This window comes from Micrasema longulum, unplaced genomic scaffold, assembly GCF_059751315.1.
Source record: "Micrasema longulum isolate JH-2025_06_02 unplaced genomic scaffold, ASM5975131v1 h1tg000020l, whole genome shotgun sequence".
Taxonomy (NCBI): Eukaryota; Metazoa; Arthropoda; class Insecta; order Trichoptera; family Brachycentridae; genus Micrasema; species Micrasema longulum.
In genome coordinates, this window is record NW_028277228.1 from 56,447 (window position 1) to 79,518 (window position 23,072).

The 23,072-nt window shown below is 33.9% G+C and overlaps 1 protein-coding gene across 1 annotated transcript; it reads left to right on the plus strand.

Annotated features, from left to right (window-relative positions):
* The first annotated feature begins 906 nt into the window (after positions 1-906).
* Positions 907-22,583, plus strand: vas (ATP-dependent RNA helicase vasa). Its single transcript, XM_088242937.1, has 17 exons — positions 907-1,028; positions 1,719-1,747; positions 2,644-2,725; positions 3,574-3,627; positions 4,287-4,403; positions 8,676-8,729; positions 9,671-9,721; positions 9,931-9,984; positions 10,161-10,208; positions 11,373-11,527; positions 14,176-14,361; positions 15,794-16,018; positions 16,760-16,936; positions 18,016-18,211; positions 20,693-20,890; positions 21,469-21,731; positions 22,347-22,583. The coding sequence occupies exons 2-17, from the start codon at positions 1,721-1,723 to the stop codon at positions 22,401-22,403; spliced, it is 1,944 nt and encodes a 647-aa protein (XP_088099063.1). The 5' UTR covers positions 907-1,028; positions 1,719-1,720; the 3' UTR covers positions 22,404-22,583.
* The last annotated feature ends 489 nt before the right edge of the window (positions 22,584-23,072 follow it).

Consider the following 23,072-nt stretch of genomic DNA (forward strand, 5'->3'; position numbering starts at 1 on the left):
CAAGTGGCTCACAATATAACAAGTTTCTTATCCTGCTGAAATCCCTGAGTGGCCTACAATAATCAAATCCCCCCTTCCCTTCCTAGCCTCTTATTCCAAAGACGAATTCTGCGTGGAAATTCGTTTTTTCCTTCCACTATTAAGGGTGATATTCTGAATCTTCTCTATCTTCTAGAGAGTGCATGATTAATTCGGAGTTTTTTTAATTTTTGCGTTTACACTTTCCTTCATATTTGGCCACACTGGTATTTAAACTTCAAATAAATATGAACACGTGAAATCAAACGCGATATTTTCATTTAGAACATTATTGTGAAAGGGTTACCTAAAACGCTTAATTACATTGAATTGGCCAAACCGTATCAGTTTTTTTTTCCGTTTTTTAAACAGTTTTACACATTATTTGACGTTTAATCATAAGTGTGACCCATTTTTAATTCTATGTAGTGACCATACCATGAAGCAAATAAGTCTCGTCATATAAAAAATATAATAATTTCAAAATTTAGCACTCTCTAGAGGTAGAGAAGATTCAGAATACCACCCTAGAGGCATCCAATAAAAGCATTGTTAAGTCTTGGATCTCTAGCCATTGAGGTATTTCTGGTAACGAAAGGGTGGACGCATTAGCAAATTAAATTATTGTATTATCAAATAATAAATACAATATATTATAAAATACTTTAATGTTTAATTATAATATATTTTAATAAATGTTTAATACTCACACACTAACTTGTATAATATATTTCAAACACAAAAATATACGACCGTGTAAATATAATAAATAAAAAAAGTTCAAACTCGACACTGACTAGAACACCCCAGTAAAGAGGTTAAAGGCCACTAAACAAAGAAAAAGAAGAAGCAGAAGGTGGAATACTTGTTAATTTTGCCTTTGGTTTTTAGCGGGAAGAAAATTTATCACATTGTTTTTGTACGTCGCCGGGTGAAATCTCTAGAATTATTTCGAAGCTGCCCTTCGTCAATTTACCCGAGAGACTCTGAAAGTTATATAAGATCTCAAGGTATGTGTTTTAAAATGATTTCATGTCATATGTCTTTTAAGTTTGTAAATAAGAAAATCATTCAGTCTGAACAATTTTGCGCGACTATAAAAAAATATGTACACTTTAGCACATGTTAGTCAAAATTATTGCACTAATGTTTTTCCTTTGTATGATAGTAAATAAATATGCTTTATTTATGTGGGATTGACGTATTTTGTTTATCATTGCTGTTATTGCACAAATGTATAAACGAGTGAATCAAAACCGGAATTCTGGAAAGATCAATGCAGAAGTAAATTCTTATTTTATTTGCGTGCCTGTATTGCTTATTGTTGTACCTCGCTAAATTACCAGGAGGAATGTAAATGTTTTCATGACAAGCGTCGATGGAAATTCGATTGTGTTTGAAAGGCTTTGTCTGCAAGAAACGATCATTATGATTTAGGTACTTCTATTTTCTGCTGTACAAAGAAATCGTCCTTGACAATCACTTTTCATTTTTCATAATTGTCTCGCACAGAACGATATAAAAAAACACAATTTTATAGTCGCCGCTTAGAAATACTTTGAGAACTCGATTTTTCAAACAAATGACGCCAAAAAACACCTCATATTAGAAAAAAAAATGAAATTTTTACTCTGATTAAATTTTATTTTATTTGAAATTTATTTCTAGTATACTTTTTTTATAAAATCCTGTTTTTTCAGCCATGGCGGACGAATGGAATGAGTCTGAGGTAATTATTATTTTGTTTTACACCTGCAATAAGGAGTTCAGTGGTTTTTTTTTTTTTGTTGTTTATAGACTTAAACTAAGCCATTTTTTTTTATTAGCGCTAATATTAAAAAAAATTTTTTTTTTTAATTACTCCGCATGTGATGTCCAAGTTCTCTTCCCCCTTCTTCTCGATGTGTTCTGATCAGTTAACTTACTGTAAACCGGAAATCGATCACAACTCTCTCATCATTGGTTAATTTGAAAGAACTAGTGACGTCATTCAAAGAAGTTGGTTTTCATTATTTTTTCACACATTTTCAAGCAACTTTGCCGTACAATTTAACGCTTTACTTTTTACAGCGCGTAACTATACATTTTTTATGTCCAATGAGATAGAAAATTGGATTAATTATTTTTTTTCTTTTGTTGTAATTTTGTCTTGTTCATTAACAATTCATTATGTATTTATATTACCACCACCTCTTTGCAAATGTTTGTTTTCTGTCAGTAATAATATATTTTCTCCGTTTGGGCGGATGAAGAATACAATTTGAGTGTGAAATAGATCCAGAATCCTGCTCGAGTGTTCTTAACTCGATGGCTGTTCTCCGGTCAAAATCCTGATAAAGGAAATCGAGTGGACAAAAGTCCGCCAATAGGTCTGCAGTTGGCGCATTCCCCTGCCGTGCTTGAGGTCCTGGGTTCGAATCCTGGGAGTGTCAACATAAGACATTTGTTAATACGGTGATTTTCACTGAAACATTTCATTGCCACAGGATGGCATCTGAAGCGTAAGACTGATCAGCTTACCTTTCTGTACAGACGATCCATATACGCCCTGTGTATTACCGGGTGCGGATAAGGGTTTGTTTATAATGTTAGTAGTAAAACTAATTATGTCCCCAATTTCCCCAGGACGTTGGAGTAATGTCCGTAGACTCTGGAAAGAGTTTCTCTATGGGCCGAGGATTTACTCCATTCATATCAGATGATAATGGTGAGTTATATTCATTTATAATTTTACGAGTTGAGTATTATTGTTATTAAAGTAAAGAGCTATTTTCGTAATACTGATTGATTTTAATTTAAACTTAAATTTGTTGTAACAGAGAGGGAAAACATTTTTTGAGAAGGGAATATGGGAGTCTAGGCATTTACAGGGCTTATGACCTGTCATTGGCTGGTTTAAGTGGCCACTTTACAAGCTGTGTAACGTTCACCATTCTGCCTATGTTTGAACCTCCACATTTTCTCAACTCTTCCATCTGTTGACTTTTGTGAAGTAAAAAAGCTGAAACCTTTATCATGCCGTCGAGAGTCATCCGGCTGAACCAATTCACCTACTAGGCAACGCCTGAAAACAATTTCCCAATTTTTTAGTGGCCACTTAAACCAGCCAATGACAGGTCATAAGCCTTGTAAATGCCTAGACTCCCATATTCCCTTCTCAAAAAATATTTTCCCTCTCTGTTGCAACAAATTTTATATGATCTCCAGCCAGATGGCAAGCATTTGGACATACTCAAAACATTGTTGATTTTAATTTTACTTAAAATTTTAATAAAAGTTTTCAGTAATACTATTTTGCCGTGACATTCTACAGATTTATTCTAATTATTTAGGTAACAAATGGGTTAAGTTTTTTCTGGAACATTGCTTCACTCTCACAGTTTCCTACTTCTTCTGAGAGAGCATTCCGTGCCGTGGAATGCATTCATATGTATTTCTCGTTTTTTTTTTTGCATCCTTCAACATCCACATTGGAAATCTCAATTCTTTTGCTGCCCATTCACATTAATATTGCACTCTCAACACATATACTATTTATTTATTTTACTTTTGTAGAATCTGGAGGATACGGGGGGAGAGGTGGTGGAAGAGGAAACTTTGACGGCAGAGGTAAATACTATACATTTACATAAATCATTTACAAAATGTTTTTTTGAGAAGGGCATATAGAATTTAAGTTCTTAACGGACTACTGACCTGTCATCGAGCCCTGTAAATGTTTAGACTTCTATATTATTATCCAAAAGGCTCTCTATCTTCGTTGAAACGTCTATCAATGTTCTTTTTTTGTTTATGTCACCACTCGTTAACCACTAAAAGTACATTTTAGTATCCTCGTCCATGAATGCTACAAATAGATTAAATTGCATCGTGACTTGTAGCATTCATAGAGGAAGGTTCTTATTCTTGTAGATAAGCTCCTGACACCACTGTGACCTGTGTAGATCTGTTATGACGGGCCCCCGTAAATCATTTCTCGCCCTCCAAATGAAGAAAGATACAAAGATGTATTTGTAATGGTTGATGATTACTTAAAAAATGCGGATTTTGAAATTACATAGCATTTTGAGTGCACAATATATTTGATTTTTTTTTAAATCTATTATAATATTTATCAAGTAATATTTTCAAAACCTTTTTATAAGTATAATTTTTCTAAAAATTAAAAAAAAACTAAATGAAATGTAGATAGTTGTAGGTGCCATCAACATAATTTTTTGAAACTTTATTTTCACTAATTAAAGTAACCTTGCTGTTCGTTTCATTAGGTCGAGGTCGTGGTCGCGGGGGACGGGGAGAGGGGCGCGGGGGCCGAGGAGACAGTCGGGGGTATCGAGGAGGGGGGGGAAGGAGTGATGACAACCGCAGGAACAATTATGATGATGGTATGTATTCCCTTTCTCCACTGCCTTTATTTTATCATTTATACATATCGCATATTCGATTAAATAGTCATAATGATAAAAAGCATAATAGGAGGGCCAAAGAACTAAATTAATACGCTGTCTTAAAATCTTGTATTTTTCTTGTTTTCCTTTTCACCCTTTAAAGCAATGGCAATGTGTCATATACAGGGTGTTCACCAAACCCTATCACATCAAGAAGACATATTGGCACATTAAATAAAAATTTTAGAACGAATTAATTTTTAAAAAATAAAATATTAAAAAAAGCAAATGGTTGGTTGCTTACTTCTGCAGGGGTGAAACAAGGAAGGGGGGGGGGGGAGTCTGATACACCACCGATGGCGCGGCCACAGCCCCCTCGCTTCTCCCCTGCAGAAGTAAGCAACCATTTGTTTTTTTATATATTTTATTTTAAAAAAATCTTTAATATTTTTTTAAATATGCTAATATGTCTTTTTGCCCATACTGATCTTCGTGGTTTCGGATGTGACAGGGTTTAAAGAACACCCTGTATATTTTAATTTGTCTTAAAAAATGCTACACTTTTTCTAGAAAATCTTGATTATAAAGAAAATTGTCAAATATAACACTGTTTTACAATGGCGCCTTTCAAATAAGTATTAATATAAACTAGCTGGCTAGCTGAGTACTTGGCCCTCCGTGCCTCATGTTATCGGCTCTTTGAGACTCACTTTTTTTTTGTTGTTTGGAGTAATCTAAATTTAACAAAGATTAATCTTTCAGTCAAGATAAAGCTACAAAAGCTACACAAAAATGTAACATATACATAAGAATATTGGTTAGTAAGCGATGAAAATTAAAAAGAAAGGCATAAGTCATTTAAAAATAAAATAAGAAAACAGCCACAACTGACTGTTACATATAATTTTAACATACAAAAATGACCCCGATTTTGCATTGATACCACGATAATAGGGCCCAAATTACTGTGCACGAGCATAAGGGACAGACGCAAATAGTCCATTCTAAAGTATTAATATTAAAGATGCGTCATATTGCGGGTAAATCATAAAGCTAGAATTATGTCAATTTTTTATCATAGACATTTTTTTGAGTTATGTCTATTTTATCAAATGCGCGATATATTGTTTTTTTATTTATTAATTACATTATACAAACATTTGTTAAGGACAGAGACACAGTTTATAGCGACACAATCAGGAACGACCCATGTCTGTGAACTTGCTCCGACTCGCTAGAAAATCCGTGTTGAGTCGGGGCACTTGTAATGCATTCATAACCATACATTCACACACATATATATTCGCACATACATTTACATATATATTAAGTTTATACACATCATTGATACTTTATACATTATTACATTTTACATTTTACATTTATAAATTTATAAATATATCAACAATATTTTGAGTTTGTCCAAATTTTTGTAGACAAGGACTGGATTCAACTCCCTGGGGAGCTGTTCATATTAACATATTACAACAGAGATGAAGAACATTAGGAAGAAGGTAATATAGAAGTCTAGGTATCTACAGGGCTTATGACCTGTCAATGGCTGGTCCATGAAGAAGTATAGAAATTGAAAAAATAATATTTTCAGGCGTTGCCTAGTATGTAGGTGAAATAATTCAATTAGATGAATCTCACCCGCATAAATAAAGGTTTCAGCTCTTTAACTTCACAAACATCAACAGATGAAAGAATTGAAGGAATATAGATGTTCAAATATTGGCAGAATGGTGAATGTTACACAGTGTGTAAAGTGGCCACTTAAACCAGCCATTGACAGGTCATAAGCCCTGTAGATACCTAGACTTCTATATTACCTTCTCCTTAATGTTCTTCATCTCTGTTGTAATATGTTAATTATAAATATATTATGTATGCCTAAAATTTCCTCACCTCAAGGCCATTGAACTTATGTATTTTTACCCAGTGTTTGTTGATTCAGCTTGAATAGAGATTAGTAAAGTGAGGTACAAATCTGTTATTTATATTTTATTATCCTTTTCAACACCACTTAAGTTCTTATTGTTTATCAGTTCAATAACTTAAATAAACAACCACTTAAGGTGCATCAAAATGTGTGCATTTTTCAAGTATCAAAAATACTAGTAATTTATCAATGATTCAAATGTAAACAATTTGGTGCCATCATTATTTCGACCCCTTGGAATAACAAGGTTCCGACAATTTGAGTTACAGAGTAAAATCAGTTTCATATTTTAGGAGGTTGAAAACAAAAATGCCACTGTCCATGATCACTGTTTTTGGGAAGACAAATAAGACCAGTAGCGAAAATACTATTTCTTTTATGTTCAATTTGCAATTTGTGCGCGGTATAACAAGTAGCGAAAAGACAATTAAGTTTAAGTTCAATGTGTACATTGTTACTGGTTTTGTTGGTCTTCCCAAAAACAGTGATGGACAATGGCATTTTTGCTTTTAACCTCCTTATTTCCAATAGTCTTTCTACCTTCTTTACACACTACCAACTTCATCTACTGGATATTAAATTAATTAGGTGACGCATGCACTGAAACAAGGTTTACAAATTGTATTAAATAATAGTGTCAGTGTCAGGTGGAACCTTGTGATTTAGTCTGTCATCGCTGTAATCTCAATTGAAACCCACTCAAGTTTTTTTATTTACCCCTTGGTCTTTCATAATATTCCCTTTTCAAAACCATATTCTTTTATCTCTTAAAATACCCGTCTTCTTCTTCTTCATCGCCTTGCTCAATGCTGCTTCAGCGTCGTGTTCAGCTTCTAATGGGATTTCAGGCACTAGGCGTATGATTTTCTACTCTATTCCTCCCATCCTGGGCCAAGTTAAGGGGAGCAGTAAATGAAGACCCCAAAACGTATTATTATGCGTGTTCTAATAATAAACATACAAATATATTTATGAATATCATTTATAAATTTCATTTGAAGTCTAAATTTTGATATTCTTTCTTCTTCATACGTCATGGCAGCCACATAATTATGTTGAAAACATCAACTTTTCAGGAGAGATGTTTTTGTTAACTTATGTTACAATTCTAAAATATTTCGAGTACCCAAATTTTTGTAGACAAGAAGTGGATTCAACCCCCTTGAGAGTTATTGACAGGTCATAAGCCCTGTAAATGCCTAGACTGCTATATTAAAAACAACTGTCATATAGATCGCTGCGAAATTGTTTCACACTTTTATGACAACTTTTTAAACCATCTTTATTATAACTTTAAATATTGTTATGTTTTAAACATTGCAATTTATTGATAATAAAACTATATTGTTCCTAAACGTTTGTCAACTGCGCGTATCATGATTTGTATAAGTCAATATGAGTTTTTTTCCAATGAAAATAAAACTAACCTTAAAGGAAGACACTAAAACAAAAAGGTCAATGAACCTGCACCTGCTTTGAATTTAGGTTAGGACAATAATTTATTACCTGTTTTTTATGCGCGCGTTTATAATGGTGGCACGCGGACCGCGGCACCATTATTACAACATAGTTTTGGCTTTTTTGACACATCAAATGAATTACGAAAAAAAATTAATGTAAAACCGGGGTGATGAAAAATGTAAAAACGTTAATTGGGGGAATGTATGAAGAAAAATGGGTCCTGAACATCTCGGTGTAAAAAGCGGGAAAATGTAAAATCGAGGAATGTAAACACGAGGTTTTACTGTATTTTCTAATGACAATTGATAATTATGTCTACAATCGACACTTATTGAGATTTCAGTGTTAAAATTTTTACGTGGAATCGTTATCGGTTCAAATGACCGGATATAGTACTTTTTTTTTACTCGGAATCTGCTGTTAAGTGCTGTGTTGAGTGGCACTTTGAAATGAGTAAATGAATCGCATTCTAGTCAATAATAGCAGCATCTCAGATTGTATTAATTTATTTATTTATTTAACTTTTTGTACATAATGTTATTTGTACATTGGCGGGCTTATTTATTTATTTATTTGATTCACTTTTAGAAAACAACAAAATGTCTCCAACTACACTCGCTGGGTTTACTGTAGTTTATTATAGTTTACATTTAATAATAAATAGTCGTATTCATGACTTACTAAGTTGGGAATCTAATTTCAATGTGTCCTTGAACCAATGTATTGGGTTATAAAGTGTGTCCTTTATTCTAAAGACCACCCTAACGGTCATCTTGTATATTTTGCCTTGTATGTTGAAATATCTATTATACTGTTTAAAAAAATCTGACCATGTATGAAATTATCTAATTTATTTATATTTTCAGATGGCCAGGATAATGGATATGACAAAGGAGATCGGGGAGATAGTGGGAGTGGAGGTATGTTCTGTAACTAGAATATTTCCTTAAAATAGGGAAATATCACATGCTACAAATACCGATAAAAATATATGAAATCGATAATGCGGAGAAATGTTTTTGTAATTTGTTAAAAAATATGTCCCTACAAAATCGCGACATGTTTGGCCTTGATAATTGTGATGTCAAGATTCTTGACGATGTTCTATTTAAATTTAAATAGTCACAAAAAGGGTTACATATTAGTGGCGTGGCCAATGCAATGGACCGTTTTCACGGGAATTCAAAATTATAAATTTAAAAATATTTTTTATGCAACTAAGTAGAAAAAAATTTTTTTTTTACTCGACAGTATTTCATAGATTTCATTGATTTTAAATAGTAAATCAAGAAAAACTTGATATTTCTCTATGATGTTATTTTTCTCCATATCTGGGGCGGATGATGAATACAGTTCTGTGAAGAATGTACAGATGTCGGTCATGATGAAACCTAGACGCTGGTGAATAATTTCTAATTAAAAGTGATTAAATCTAAATAAAGTAATTTTTGCCAAGTTATAGAAAGAAAATAGTGCAAACAATTTCAAATGACAATTTTTTTTTGTTTTAAATTATTATTTTATTTGGTCTAATGCCTAGTAAAGTATTTTATTTCATTTAATTTATTTATAGTACTATAACAATCTTGGCAATTTCTCTTCTGCGATTTGGTACGGGGCTATCTCGTAACGGTGGTCTAACAGATTATTGATCAATTTTATATAATAAAATATGCAGTACAAAAATAGTAAATAATTCATTAATTACATCGACAATAAACAAAAGTATTTTCTAGTCATCACAGTAGCACTAAGCAAATTATGATTGTGAACTAATTTAAAAGTAAATTTACTATTATCTCAGAAAAAACAAATTAAATATTTTTTTGTTGATAAATTAATTATCTTAATATATTTTTAGGTTATCGAGGTCGCGGTGGTCGGGGAGGAAGAGGGGGACATAGACACGGAGGTAAACATTTTGAAAATTATACATTAGTTATAATTTATATTTGAACTATGTAAAAGTTTATTTTGGACTTGACAAAGGTACGGTTCTCTTCCAGAATTCGTCAGCTTATTTATTTTATTAGTAATTTTGAGAAATGTCGAAAAGGTACCTATGAAAATTGTTCATTATAACAGAAAAGTTATTTATCAATTTTTTAATGGTTGTTACAGATGATGAATCCAACGGTTTTGAAAATGGCAGCGGAGATTTCGGAGGCGGTGGAGGTAAATTACATATACCGAGTCCTTCATTTCTTTAAAACCCTTATTAAAACGTAAATATCTTGTTATTATTTCATTTGTAAATTGTATTTCATAACGTTTCCCAAAGGTTTGAGTTTAATTGATTTTTCTTGCCTTTTTTAATACAATAATTCCTCAGAATATATTTTTATTTTTAGGTCACCGTGGTCGCGGAGGAAGGGGTGGTGGCAGAGGGGGGAGAGGAGGTAATTTTTTTGTTATTGCATACCCGTATTATGGCTTTCATCCCTTAATAGTCCGATTAGTCGAATACAAGTGGAATTTCACCAAGTATTTTTAATTTACAACTGATACCACCTTCTTTGATACTATTTTAACTATTATAGTGAGTAAAAACACCTGATTAAGTACAGTAGTTTATTTTAAGGAATAACTAGCTGTTTACTCTAGGAGAGACTATCTTGGAATGGCTCTCCTAGAATATGTCGATATGTATATACCAGGAGTGTGCGGTGAGGTTCTCGATTAGGGAAGCAGTCACTCGGTACTAGGTGCATACATAAATTAAGTGCTTTATAATAAACTAAAAAGCTGTTTTATGCCATAATTTCAGAATAAAAGTGATATTTCATAGTTTAATATTATAATGCCATTGTGTCAACCGATTTAAGTGCTAAATTTGTTATAAAACTGGAAAATAAGCCTGGATGTGTTTGTTAGAATTGATTCCACAGATATTGAATATCTCTATTTGTGGACTTGTGAAATTCTGTACTGAGATTCCGCCAAAGGAACTAAAACACTTACGCAGTTCCATATTCCAAAATCAGACAGCGCAGTGTGTTTTATATTTAATACCAGCCGCGCCTAACTGCGCAGTCGAATTTCATTTTTTCAATTTGCGTTGTCGCAATTTTTTTAGAAATTATTAATGTTGATCCCATCTCAGATCGCTACGGTTGAAACAACAAACCTAAAGCAAAATATTCCTTGTAGTTATTTAAAAGGTTAGTTAACTTTTAGCTGATTTTATTAAATAAATAAAAAATAGATACCGATTGTTTAGAGGTCAATTTTTAGGGAAGCATTGGTACTATTCAATACATGGACGGACCGCGCATGGTATATACTGTAGTTGCCAGTCAACATACCTACACCTCTTACACGTGTGAAACAATTAGATGGCTTGTATAAGTAACACGTATTAAGCTGGACATAATTACGTCTATGGCTTATTCAAAATTGAAATTATTTCTAAAGAAAATCAAATGGAGATTGAAATGTAGGCTTTAAATTATTTTTATTATATATTTGTGTTTTTATTTTGATTTTTTTATTCATTTAACTTAATTCATCATACTGTTATATTTTATATTGTAAAGGGCACCTTATAAATTTATGTTTATTAGGCACTGAGAATGGTGATGAAAATGCGGACGGGGCTCCCGAGAAGCCACGCGAGGTGTACATCCCTCCCGCCCCCACGGAGGATGAGGGGGAGATGTTCGGCGGTGGAATCTCTAGTGGCATCAACTTCGCCAACTATGACTTCATTCAAGTTCAGGTAAATTACCCCCACTTCCCAGAAAACTAGTGAATTGCGACTCAATTAGAAATGAAAGTGTGAAAGTGTTGCCTAGTAGACGAATCTCACCCACGTCTAAAAAGGTTTTTTGCATCACATTGACATATGAATTAGTGAGGAAGTAATTGGATGTAAAAAATGTATTCTTGCGCGCGATAATTGTGCGGCAAAGTTTCTTGAAAACGTATGAAAAAAAAAAAAAACTAAAATCAACTATTTAGAACGATGTCACTAGTTCTTCCAAATCAACCAAAGATAAAAGAGTTGTGATAGATTTCCGGTTTACGATTAGTTAACTGACCAATCAACAGAACTCACCGAGAAGAAGGGGAAGAGAATTTGAGACGTCACAAGCGGAGTAATTTAAAAAATACAAAACTTACAAAAAACCTAGCGCTGATAATACAGTACGAGAGCGCTGATAATAAGAGAATTGCAGGGTTCTTTCTCAGAGTTAACTATTTCCAAAATATAAGTAAATAAGTGTTTTCGACTCGATGGCTGCTCTCAGGTAAAAATTCTTATTAAATCAATGAGTGAAGATAAGTCCGGCTCCTTGTGCAGTGGCTGACGCATTTGCCTTCCATTCTTTAGGTTCTGGCTTTGATTCCCGCCAGGGTGGACATGAAATATTGATTTTAAAGGTTTTTAAACTACAATGTTTCACTGTTCCTGGACTGGCACCTGCAGCGTAAGGCTGATCACCATACCTTTGTGTAACTGATGCTCGAATTACGCTGTATTTGGTTTACCAATGCAGGGCTCTATACACCGCTGGGTGCGGAAAGAGGGATGCTGATGACAAATCACCACTTTATTTCTGTTTTCAAGATTTTTAGCTGAAAGTAACGATTCAAAACCACTTTTTGTTCTATTTCACACACAGAATTGAAGACGTGAGTGGATGAAGGCGTTATGTCGCAATTTATTTTTAATCTGCCTTTTTTTAAATACACCGTCAAAAAGTAGCAGAAAACCGATTTTGTCGTTGAATGAAAGTGTTACATTATTATTAATTATATCTGTGTTCGAAACTTTAACCCCCAGATATCTCTGCTTTTTGTTTTTGTAACACAACACCTTTATCCGCTTATGTCTTCAATGAGGAAGTTAATTATTTGTTAATAGACTATTAAACTAAGCCAAAAAAATATTTTTTATTTTAATATATTGTATTATCAGAGCTATGATTTTTAAAGTTTTGTTATTCTGATATAACTCCGCGTGTGACGTCAGTGTTTCTTCTCTGTCAGTTCTCCGATTGGTTTGTTTACAGTAAGCAATCCAGATATCCTTCACAGCTCTCTTATCATTGGTTGGTTCATATGAACCAGTGACGTCTTTTAACCCTTTCGCTCCTGAGATATTTTTCAAAATTTTCGTTACTCTCCTTTTTTTGGACCATCTCTCCACTTCTGATACTGAAGCTATCATATAAAAAATATGTTATGTTCTAAGTGGCCAGTAACATGAACAATCGTTGTGGCCAGGATCTAACAGAATATGAAAGGCAATTAGAATTTTTGTTTGTACCCACACAAACGTGTTAGCCAGGAGCGAAAGGGATAAAGGAGTGTGTTTTTATTTAAATATTTTTTAGAATTTTTCTGTACATTTTCAAGAAACTTAGCAATATAATTTAATGCTCTAATCTTTACCGCGCGCAAGAAAATATTTTTTGTATTCAATGAAGTTCCTCATTTATTTATCATTCTGTCTGAACCAATAGCTAATATTATATTGAAAAAGCCTAGAACTTACCCTTCAAATTAAGTTTTTAAAGAACTAGATTTACCCTCAATTGATGACATCTTTAAATAGCATCTGTTATACAAACTTTCAAAGAAAAAAAACCAACTAATTTAGAAAATTCTCAAAACCTTAGGTTTACAAATAATCTAACTATGCATAGATGCAATATAACTGCAGCTTTAAATCATTATACGTATATTGGGAAAAAAACTTTAATAAACTAATATTTCTTTAAAACTTTAATAATCTAAAATTGAAAAAATATATGAGACCCTATCCTGAACTCCATACAGTAGAAAATTGTGTTTCTTTTAGAAAATAATATTATTTTCATTTATTTTTTCAAATAAAAAAAAATATTTGCGTTCTTATGATTTACCCAAATATTTAATTTTGAGGGCCATTTTCAACGAGTTGTAAATAACCCACTATTAGAAAATGGGAATCGAGTTGGGGTAAAGTGGGAATAAAGTTTTAAGGAATTTGTTTTGAAAATAAAAATGAATGTAAAACGAACTCCTTCTCTAAACACTAGTTTCTACTCTATTAGAGATGTAGAAATGTTATTATTAATTATGTATCTATGTACCCTAAGTAAATGTATTCGTATTTTGTAAATCGATTTTGATCAATAAATAAAAACAAAAAAGAAACACAAAAATGAATATTAACCCGTGTGATATCTACCTTTCATGACTGTGATCTTTTGTTGGTAATCATTGTCCTTTCTGCATTTTTCTTCAAGATTATGGCATTGTATGCTGAAAAGGGGACAGTAAAATAGCAGACGTTCACTACTCTGTGGAGGATATATTCCATATACCAAAATCCATCGATTGTTTTTTTAAACATCTTTGAAACTGTTTTTTCTACAGGTGACTGGTGAGAATGCCCCCAAAGGTATTCAAAATTTTGAATCCTCAGGTCTTCGTCCAATCGTCCTGGACAATGTGAAGAAATCTGGCTACTCTAAACCAACTCCCATACAGAAGTCTGCTATTCCCATTGTCATGGCTGGTCGAGACCTCATGGCCTGTGCCCAGACTGGATCGGGAAAAACGGTAAATTATGAAAATAATAAATAAATCTATAAAATTTGGTAATTGGAATTGGGTGAATAAAAATCTGAATACATAGTCATGTTGTGTATTTTTAAAATAAAATGTCCACTTTCAAATTCATTGTAGATAACTTTGTTGATCCGGAGTATAAAAAAAAGAGTTTCTCACACTTACAACACTAGATTTTTTCTAAATTGCATGTGATCATTTCCTGAATTGTGTTATTTCAAAATTATTCGATAATCTTCCGGAGATCATTGGAAGATCTTAAATTGGAATCACATGGAAGATCTTAAATTGAAAAAATACCTGCTTGATATTTTTTTTATTTAATTTAAAATACAAACAGTTGTACAAGTAACAATGCTTATACATAGAGAAAATAAAGAGAATACATATATACATAGGGCCTGTCTTACTATTACATGTATTCATTTAAATTTTACAAAATAAAGCAAAGGTTTAAACAAAATTAAAAACAATAATAAGTAGCTAACACTAGTCTGACAAAACTTTTTTTTTCATAGCTAGATTCCAGTAGGAATGGCGTATTAATAAATAAAAATACTGATAAAGGGTAAAAGAAAAGAAATACTAACAAAACAGGAAGATGGCGGAAAGAAAAATAAGTAAAGTGACGAGGAGTGTCAGAGGATGAATAAAGGAAAGTGGTAATTTCATTTGATTTGAAGACGAGAAATATTAAAAAAAAAAAAGACTAAACTTCTATTCTCCATTATTCTGAATCAAGTTTTTAGTATTTTCTGTACCTACTATAGGGAGTGTTAAATAAATCTAGAATATTATATGTATACTTTATAGTGTACTAATTAATGTTCGGTGTTCCGATCCGCCGGGTGCGAAATAATAATGTATTGTGCTGATCGAGGAACTATGGCTTGCATGCACCAATGTCCCGATTGTGTCGCATTGTAAACTCGAGACAGGATCTGGACTTTTTTTGTGTAAGTCTTTCTAGATTCAAACAATTACTAAGTAAGGCCAGATCTTGTTTAGAGGTAGTCATTATTTTTTTTTTGTCCTAGCTTTAATTTTCTTTAGTTGTATTGTATTTCAATTGTACCTGTATATATTATTAAAAAATGACAAATGTATTTACTCTCGTTAAATGGACTGAATAAGTCCGTAAATAAATATTCTATGTTTTTAAAAATTTATGCTTGTGTAATGGTTTTTAGTATTTTATAATATGCATGCTTCCACTTTCCACTATGTTGTTTCCAATCTTAACACAGGGCTCTTGGCCTTGTAGAGTTAGGGATACGTTATTATTTTTTTTGTAATTTTTATTTATTTATATGTATATTTGTATGAATATTTGTATGAATAAATAAATAAATGTTTGTAACTTAAATATCTTTCAGTAGAGAAGTCCAACCTGTATATTACATGAATATGTTTATTTGTCCAGGCTGCCTTTCTGCTGCCCATAATCCACACTCTGCTGGAGAATCCAACGGACATGGTAGTGACGGCGGAGGGGTGTGCCCAGCCACAGGTCATCATAGTCTCCCCTACTCGGGAGCTGACCATCCAGATCCACACTGAGGCTCGCAAGTTTGCCCACGGCTCTATCATCAAGACGTGCCTGGCCTATGGAGGAACAGCTGTCAGACATCAGTCTGAAAATGTCGGCGTAAGTTAACTCGTACTGTACTTTGGAGAATTCTAAAATTACTACCTCACCACCATGAATGTTTTCCATGTGTGTAGGGGTTTTGTGTCATTGAATATTTTGTTTGTATTACTACGTCTTCCTTTCTGAGCGGGATCTGAGAAGTATAACTGCGGTCCCAATTTGGAACTAACACTTTACTCCTTCACTGTCATAATGATAATATAGAATAAGCTGGGTGTACTGATTGTGTGTATTTGATTGATCACAATGCAGTGAGGGATACAATGAAATCTTTGAAAATTTCTACAATTGATTATGCAGTTTGATTGTAAAGTTTTGAAAAATTGATAGTGAATATGCGAAACTTAAGAAAAATACTAGTCTTTATGAACAGTTTCAGGATAGGAGTGGGTGCTTCCATTGAACCTCGTCATTATTTCCCTGTCCACTTGCAGAGATGCTTAGGGCATTGCATTAATACTCCAATTGCTGCGTATCTTTAATTGCGTCATATCAATATCCCCTCTACAAAGGCCTAGGAACTGACTGCACCCTTAGTGGCAACATTTTCCTGCGGAATAAAGATGGCGTAAATCAAATTTTTGTAACATTTTTATTCCATACAATACAACAATATGCCGTCTCTATTAGCGGTAGTGCGTGCATTATTACTCAGTATTGGATTAGGATTGGACGGTAAATTTCAGGCTGATTGCAAACAAATGTATGCTTTACTAAATAAAATGTATTTGTTCTCAGCGAGGTTGCCATATCTTGGTGGCCACCCCGGGAAGGCTGTTTGACTTTGTTGAGAGGAATCGAGTGAACTTTGCTTCCATTCGCTTTGTGGTCCTGGACGAGGCTGACAGAATGCTGGACATGGGCTTTATCAAAGAAATTGAAAAAATGATGACAAATCCCACTATGAAAGCCACAGTAAGTGTATTAAAATAATATTTACTTCAAAATCTGTAAATCTCATTGTTTTTCTTTCTATATTTTTTTTTACTAATATTTTCTTAAACTTTTTTTTTGTTTATAAATGATTATTTTACTGTATGATTTTTTTAGAAGGGGAGGGGCTCATACTACCTTCTCAGTTTTGCATTGGCCACAATGTCGTAACTTTAGAGTTAATGTTCGATTTTTCTAAAAAAACAAAACTGATTTTGAAATGCACATTTGTTTTATTGTTATTTCAACAATTCATTGATTGAGTACTGACATTTTTCTTGGTAGTAATGCATTTTAATCATAATGAAATAATTATTTTTTTTACCGTTTATGTCTGGAAATTTATTGTCATTTTATTTCATATTCAATTATAATACAATTTTATATCTTAGTAAATCTGTTGATTGAATAATTCTTTATGAAATTGTGAAAAAAAAAAAAAAATAGTTTCTGACATTTGAGGTTTTTAAAACGATCTTTAATTTGGTTGAATCTACCGATTTCTGCTCCGTTGACTAAATTGGCCCAGATGATGCTCAATCCCTCCGGTCTTCTTTCTTCCAGACTTCCTGGAATTTGCAAATTTCTTGCCCCAAAACCTCGGTTCCTCTTGAACTCCTGGCAGTCATCGGAAGTCTAAAGTTCCCCTTAATTCTGACCCTTTCTAGAATCCCGATTTCTTGACTCAAGTCCAATCTTCTTTATTTTCTTTTTCATCTGGTGAAATTTCTAATACATATGTAACGGTGTTGGTTAAGGAGACATCAATGATAACAGTATGTTTGATACAAGACTGTTTATTCTGCGTATAAACACTATCGGGGTCTAGCAAGCAATACCCAGCCGCTTGGTCCGCGGCGCGTAGACAGCCCCGCCTACTTCTTATTCCCCCTTCTCTCCAAATACTTCTTACCATACTCCTCAATTGGATACGCTGATTTACCCCTGTAAAGTTAGACCTTTAGAATGGGCATTCGTTTGATTATTTGGGACCCTACTGATATGCCTATGTACAAATTAATTGTAAATTAAAATGGTATTAAATAAATCTTTTATCATAGGGGGAGCGACAAACGCTTATGTTCTCCGCCACATTTCCCGAGGAAGTGCAGCTTCTGGCGCGGCAGTTCCTGCAAGATTACCTGTTCATTGCTGTGGGTGTCGTAGGCGGCGCGTGCTCCGATGTAGAGCAGAAGTTCTACGAGGTGGACAAATACAGTAAAAAGACCAAGTTGTTGGAACTACTCCAAGAAGACGGTAACCATTAATTTTATCATCATCATAATAACCCTATCTGCATTACCTTCTTTCAGCACAGGGGCTGCCAGATTACAGAAAGCTCTCGGACAGCTTTTCTCGTTCTGCAACGAGCAATTTTTCCTTGTATGTGGACTCCGTCAAGGAGACTTAAGTCCTCAGATGCTGTGAGCAGTATGTGGTGGGCAAGCTGCACCCAGCAATATATAGGCTGCTTGATTGGCCCGTTTTAAAATAAAATCATTTTTGTTCCATGAAATGGAAGGTAAGGTGATCAGTGTTACGCTTCAAGAGCCAGCCAACAATAAAAAAAAAAAAATATTTGTTATAGGCAGGCAGCCTTTGCTGATGCGCCTATATCTCATGTACTGCTTTTTCTTCTTTCTTCCTTCTTCTTCCTTCTTCTTTCTTCCTTCAAAAAAAGCATCCCAACAGTTTTTAAACTGGTTGACCGAAATGGAATGAACAACTAGACTTAGCAATTTATTCCAGTCTGAAACTACCTTGGGATTGAGGTGGAATTGGGGATGATGGAGCTTCCAGTTATGGCCCGTAAATTTGTGTTGGGATTCAATTGATACATATTATGCAGGGGGCATTCATAGTAATTATTGAGTATCTTATACGTTTCTATCAAGTCCCTTCTCTTCCGTCGTTCTTTCAATGATGTTAGTTCTAGTGCTTTTAATCTACCGTGGTAAGGCATCCTTTTGAGTAATTTGGGGATTTTTGTAGCACATCTTTGGACTTTTTCCAATAGCTCCATGTCTTTAGTAAAAGAGTGTTAAGTAAATAACAGCATTGATCGATACTATCCCTGGCCGATTACCTTTCGTTCCCATCCTTATGGTACCTACCTAACATCAAGATAGCAGATATTCAAAATTAAAAGATTCGGATTTAGAACTAAAACAAAACAACATTTTTGACTTGACATAAAATCGGATAAAAAGTTTTTGGAATCGTCGCACGTCGTGGAAAACATTGTCTCATTTTATAGTTCATTTTGTCATCCAGTGCCAGAAATTGAAGAACATTCAGATTATATTAAAGGTAGGTATTCACTCCATGCACCTATTCCTTTCTCAAATATTTCCCAATTAACAAAACTGAATGAAATTCGATTTTCATTTACAGTCCGCCTTTTCGTTAACAAAGAGGGACTCCATATTTGATACCTTATACTCCAATAAAGGTCTTACATAGGTCTTGTATATTTTAAGAAATATTTCTTGAGTAATATTTTGGAATGCCTTTTAAATCAAGTAAATTATTGACTTAGCTTTGTTTGCAATAAATGTGATGTGAGCTTCCCATTTTAAATCCATTGATATGCCGAGATCTTTTTAATGCTTTACGGGTACGAGTTGGACACCACCCAAAAGATAAGTAAACATAGGGTTGTTTTTGCCTATGTGAAGAACGGTACATTTTTCAGCGTTTAGTGAGATTAGCCAGTTTTTGGCTCTTCATTGATGTGGTCCAAATCCTGGAGTAGTGGTCTAGAGTATAGAAGGGGGTTTGCAAACAGTGCGGTGTCATCTGCAAAGATACTCGATTGAGATTTTATGACTGTTTTGAGATCATTAATGTACCGGATGAAGAGGATCTGGCCAAGGACTGAACCTTGCGGAACGCCGCTAAGCATGTAATGTTCTGTGGATAAGGTGTTGCCTATTTTTACTTAAAAGATAGAGAAAGCTTCAATCCATCTTAGTAGCTTACCACAGATACAAAGTGCTCCCAACTTCTTGACCAGTCTTTTAATTGGAACATGATCTAATGCTTTTTCAAAGTCAAGGTATAGTACATCCAATGGATTGTGATTGCCATACTCCTCAGTCTAAATATTTAAACATCATAACAAATTGGTGACAGTATATCTCTTGGGGACAAATCCGCGTTGTTCCTGGATCAGTATTATGTGTATTTTTTTAGTAAAACTGATTGAATCAGTATACCCACGCACATGCTATGCCTTTTGGGTTTTTTTTCCTTATCATTTTTTCTCTTATGTATTATTCATATGTACTGTGTAAACCTATGATAAAAAAAAGAAATAATTATAAAAAATAAAATAAAAAGATTTAATATAGATAATTGCAATGCTATTACTTCAAGTACTCCAAAGAAAAATACTAATTATTATTATAATAGAACGCTTATTCACTCACTAGAACCATTCTTCTAGTGAATAAGCTGTTCCTTTGTTGTGTCACATGAGTCTACATAGAATACAAGACTTGATATATCTCTCTTATTTTTTTAAATAATGAAGTCCTATTTTGCTATATTTTATTGAACAGTCTATCTATGTGTTAAACTAAGTTTTTATTTTAAAATACCTTTATTTCAAAATATGTTGACTTTTGCTTAATGTAACACGATGTTACAGCACCATTTCCGAGGGGATTTATTGGCACAGTTTTTTTAAGAATCAACAAAGGTGCCTCAGTTAGTCCATGTTTTTGTTCTTTGCAGACAACGACCGGTGCATGGTGTTTGTGGAGACGAAGCGCAACACGGACTTCCTGGCCATGTGGCTGGCGCAGGCGCAGGTTCCCACCACATCCATCCACGGGGACCGGCTGCAGAGTGAACGCGAGAGCGCCTTGTTGGACTTCAAGAATGGCCGCTGCAAGGTGCTAGTCGCCACTGCTGTCGCTTCTCGTGGCCTGGGTGAATATATATTTTAGTGAAAAACATTTTAATGAATCAGAGGTAACTTCTTAGTGATTAATGATTCACCTTCAGTATTACAAGAGAGATGGAGAAATTTTTGAGAAGGTAATATAGAAGTCCTGGCATTTACGAGGCTTATGACTTGTCATTAGAAAGTAGTAGAGTTCACTCGTGAACAGGACATTGATCTGTCCTAGCTTCGGACCAATTGTCCTCGTGCAAACAGAAATTTGGAATACAGAATAATGGACCGAAACATTGTCCTGGAAATAGACGGGCAGGCTATCTCCGCAGGACAATGAATTACTACCACCACCACACGCGACCGCATTGTCCTCGTGTGGAAGTGCATGGATAGGAGAGTAGACAGTCGCTCCTGTGGATTTTTCTGATAAAAATTTGCATAGATGCCATCAGGAAGAAATTACAAAGTTAATATTTATGTATATATAGAGAACACAACTGCTTATGGTGCATCGATTGCTCAACTTATACAGACTAATAATGCAATAATGCGACAGTCTTTTAAGAGCTAGTTATATTATATAATACAAATTCCTCGTCATTTGTTTTAGATATCAAAAATGTGGGTCACGTTGTGAATTACGACATGCCAAAGAGCATCGACGAGTACGTGCACCGCATCGGGCGCACGGGCCGCCTGGGCAACAAGGGACGAGCCACATCCTTCTTCGACGCTTCCACCGACTCCGCCATCGCCGCCGACCTGGTGCGCATCCTGGGCCAGGCTAAACAGGACGTGCCTGACTTCCTGCGCAGTGCCAGCTCAGGGGGAGGAGGCTACTCCCACTCCGGCTTCGGGGGAGAGGATGTCAGGGTAAGTCATCCATTATATTATTATTTCATTCCTATATGGGCATGGGCAATGGCTATTTTAAGAAACTGTGAATATTATGTTAAATAAATAAATATTATAAATGATCACCCATACTCTGCAACAGGGTATTTTCACAAGTCAGGAATAACATCAAAAATATTATCAGTATTTAGAGCATTTTTACGATTCTAATGATGTAACTATCAATGTATTCAAAATATGTTTCATTTATAATTTTCGGGTTAAAAAATAGCACATATAAAACAGCTCACAGTTGGCATCACGTCATTTCAAGTCACGCCGACTGCGCTTCTAATAAATATTGCGTACAAGTTTGCCGCATATATTATATATTAAAGTCATATGTGTCGTTTGTCCCACAGGGCACGAAACGTCTCGTTTTCGGACAATTCAAAATATGCATATTTTAAACTGTTGTAGAAATTTCCTTCGTAAAATAAAGCCATTGTAATTTTTTGCTTATTTATAAATAAAAATAATCAAAGAACGTTAATAGACCCTATTGAACAACAACAAAACAATGTATTTAGCAAAATGGTAATTTTTTTTATAGCTTTGTGAAAAAATTCTTTAAAATAAATGTGTTTGTTTCAGACATTTAATGATAATCCTCAATCCGCCGCCATGCCAGAAGAAGATGAAGTTTGGTAAGGGAAATCTCTCCCTTGAACTGCTGCCCGTTACAGTGTGGAACTATTACTATACTCAGTTGTATTATTCTCTCTGGTGGATCTAAGACATCCATCTCAACTTGCGAACAATCCTAATTTATATTGTTAAACGTTTGTGTTTTTGTTTTAATTTTATCTTAAAATAAAATCCTATAATTTAGTTGTTACACATTCCCTTTCTTGAGCGCAAGAAATATTTTATTGCAATGGTTGATAAATTCTCTCTCTCTGGTAATAGAATACGATGTTGAGAAGTCTAAAAATGATGTCGATTGACATCATTTTTCTATTATGGCAACATTTGCCCCTTCGGTTACTTCTGATTAAGTTGTGACAATAATAAATACACTTGTTAGCCTATTTTATAATTTAAGGAAAATGCGTACCCTGCGAGTCAAATACTATTTGGATGCTCCAAAACCTGAAATTATATTATATTAGTTACAGGGGCATACATTTTGTATTGGAATATCAATGGTAGCTACTTAAACTAAGCTAATAAAATAAATTAATTAGACATAACTTTCTGTTATATGATTTACGTGATATTGACTTTGATTCAGAATTTACAGGTCTTCTCAGCTCTCTTAAAAAGTTAATGTTTTCAACAAATAATTGTCTATGTAATTGCCATTGATATAAAGAATTC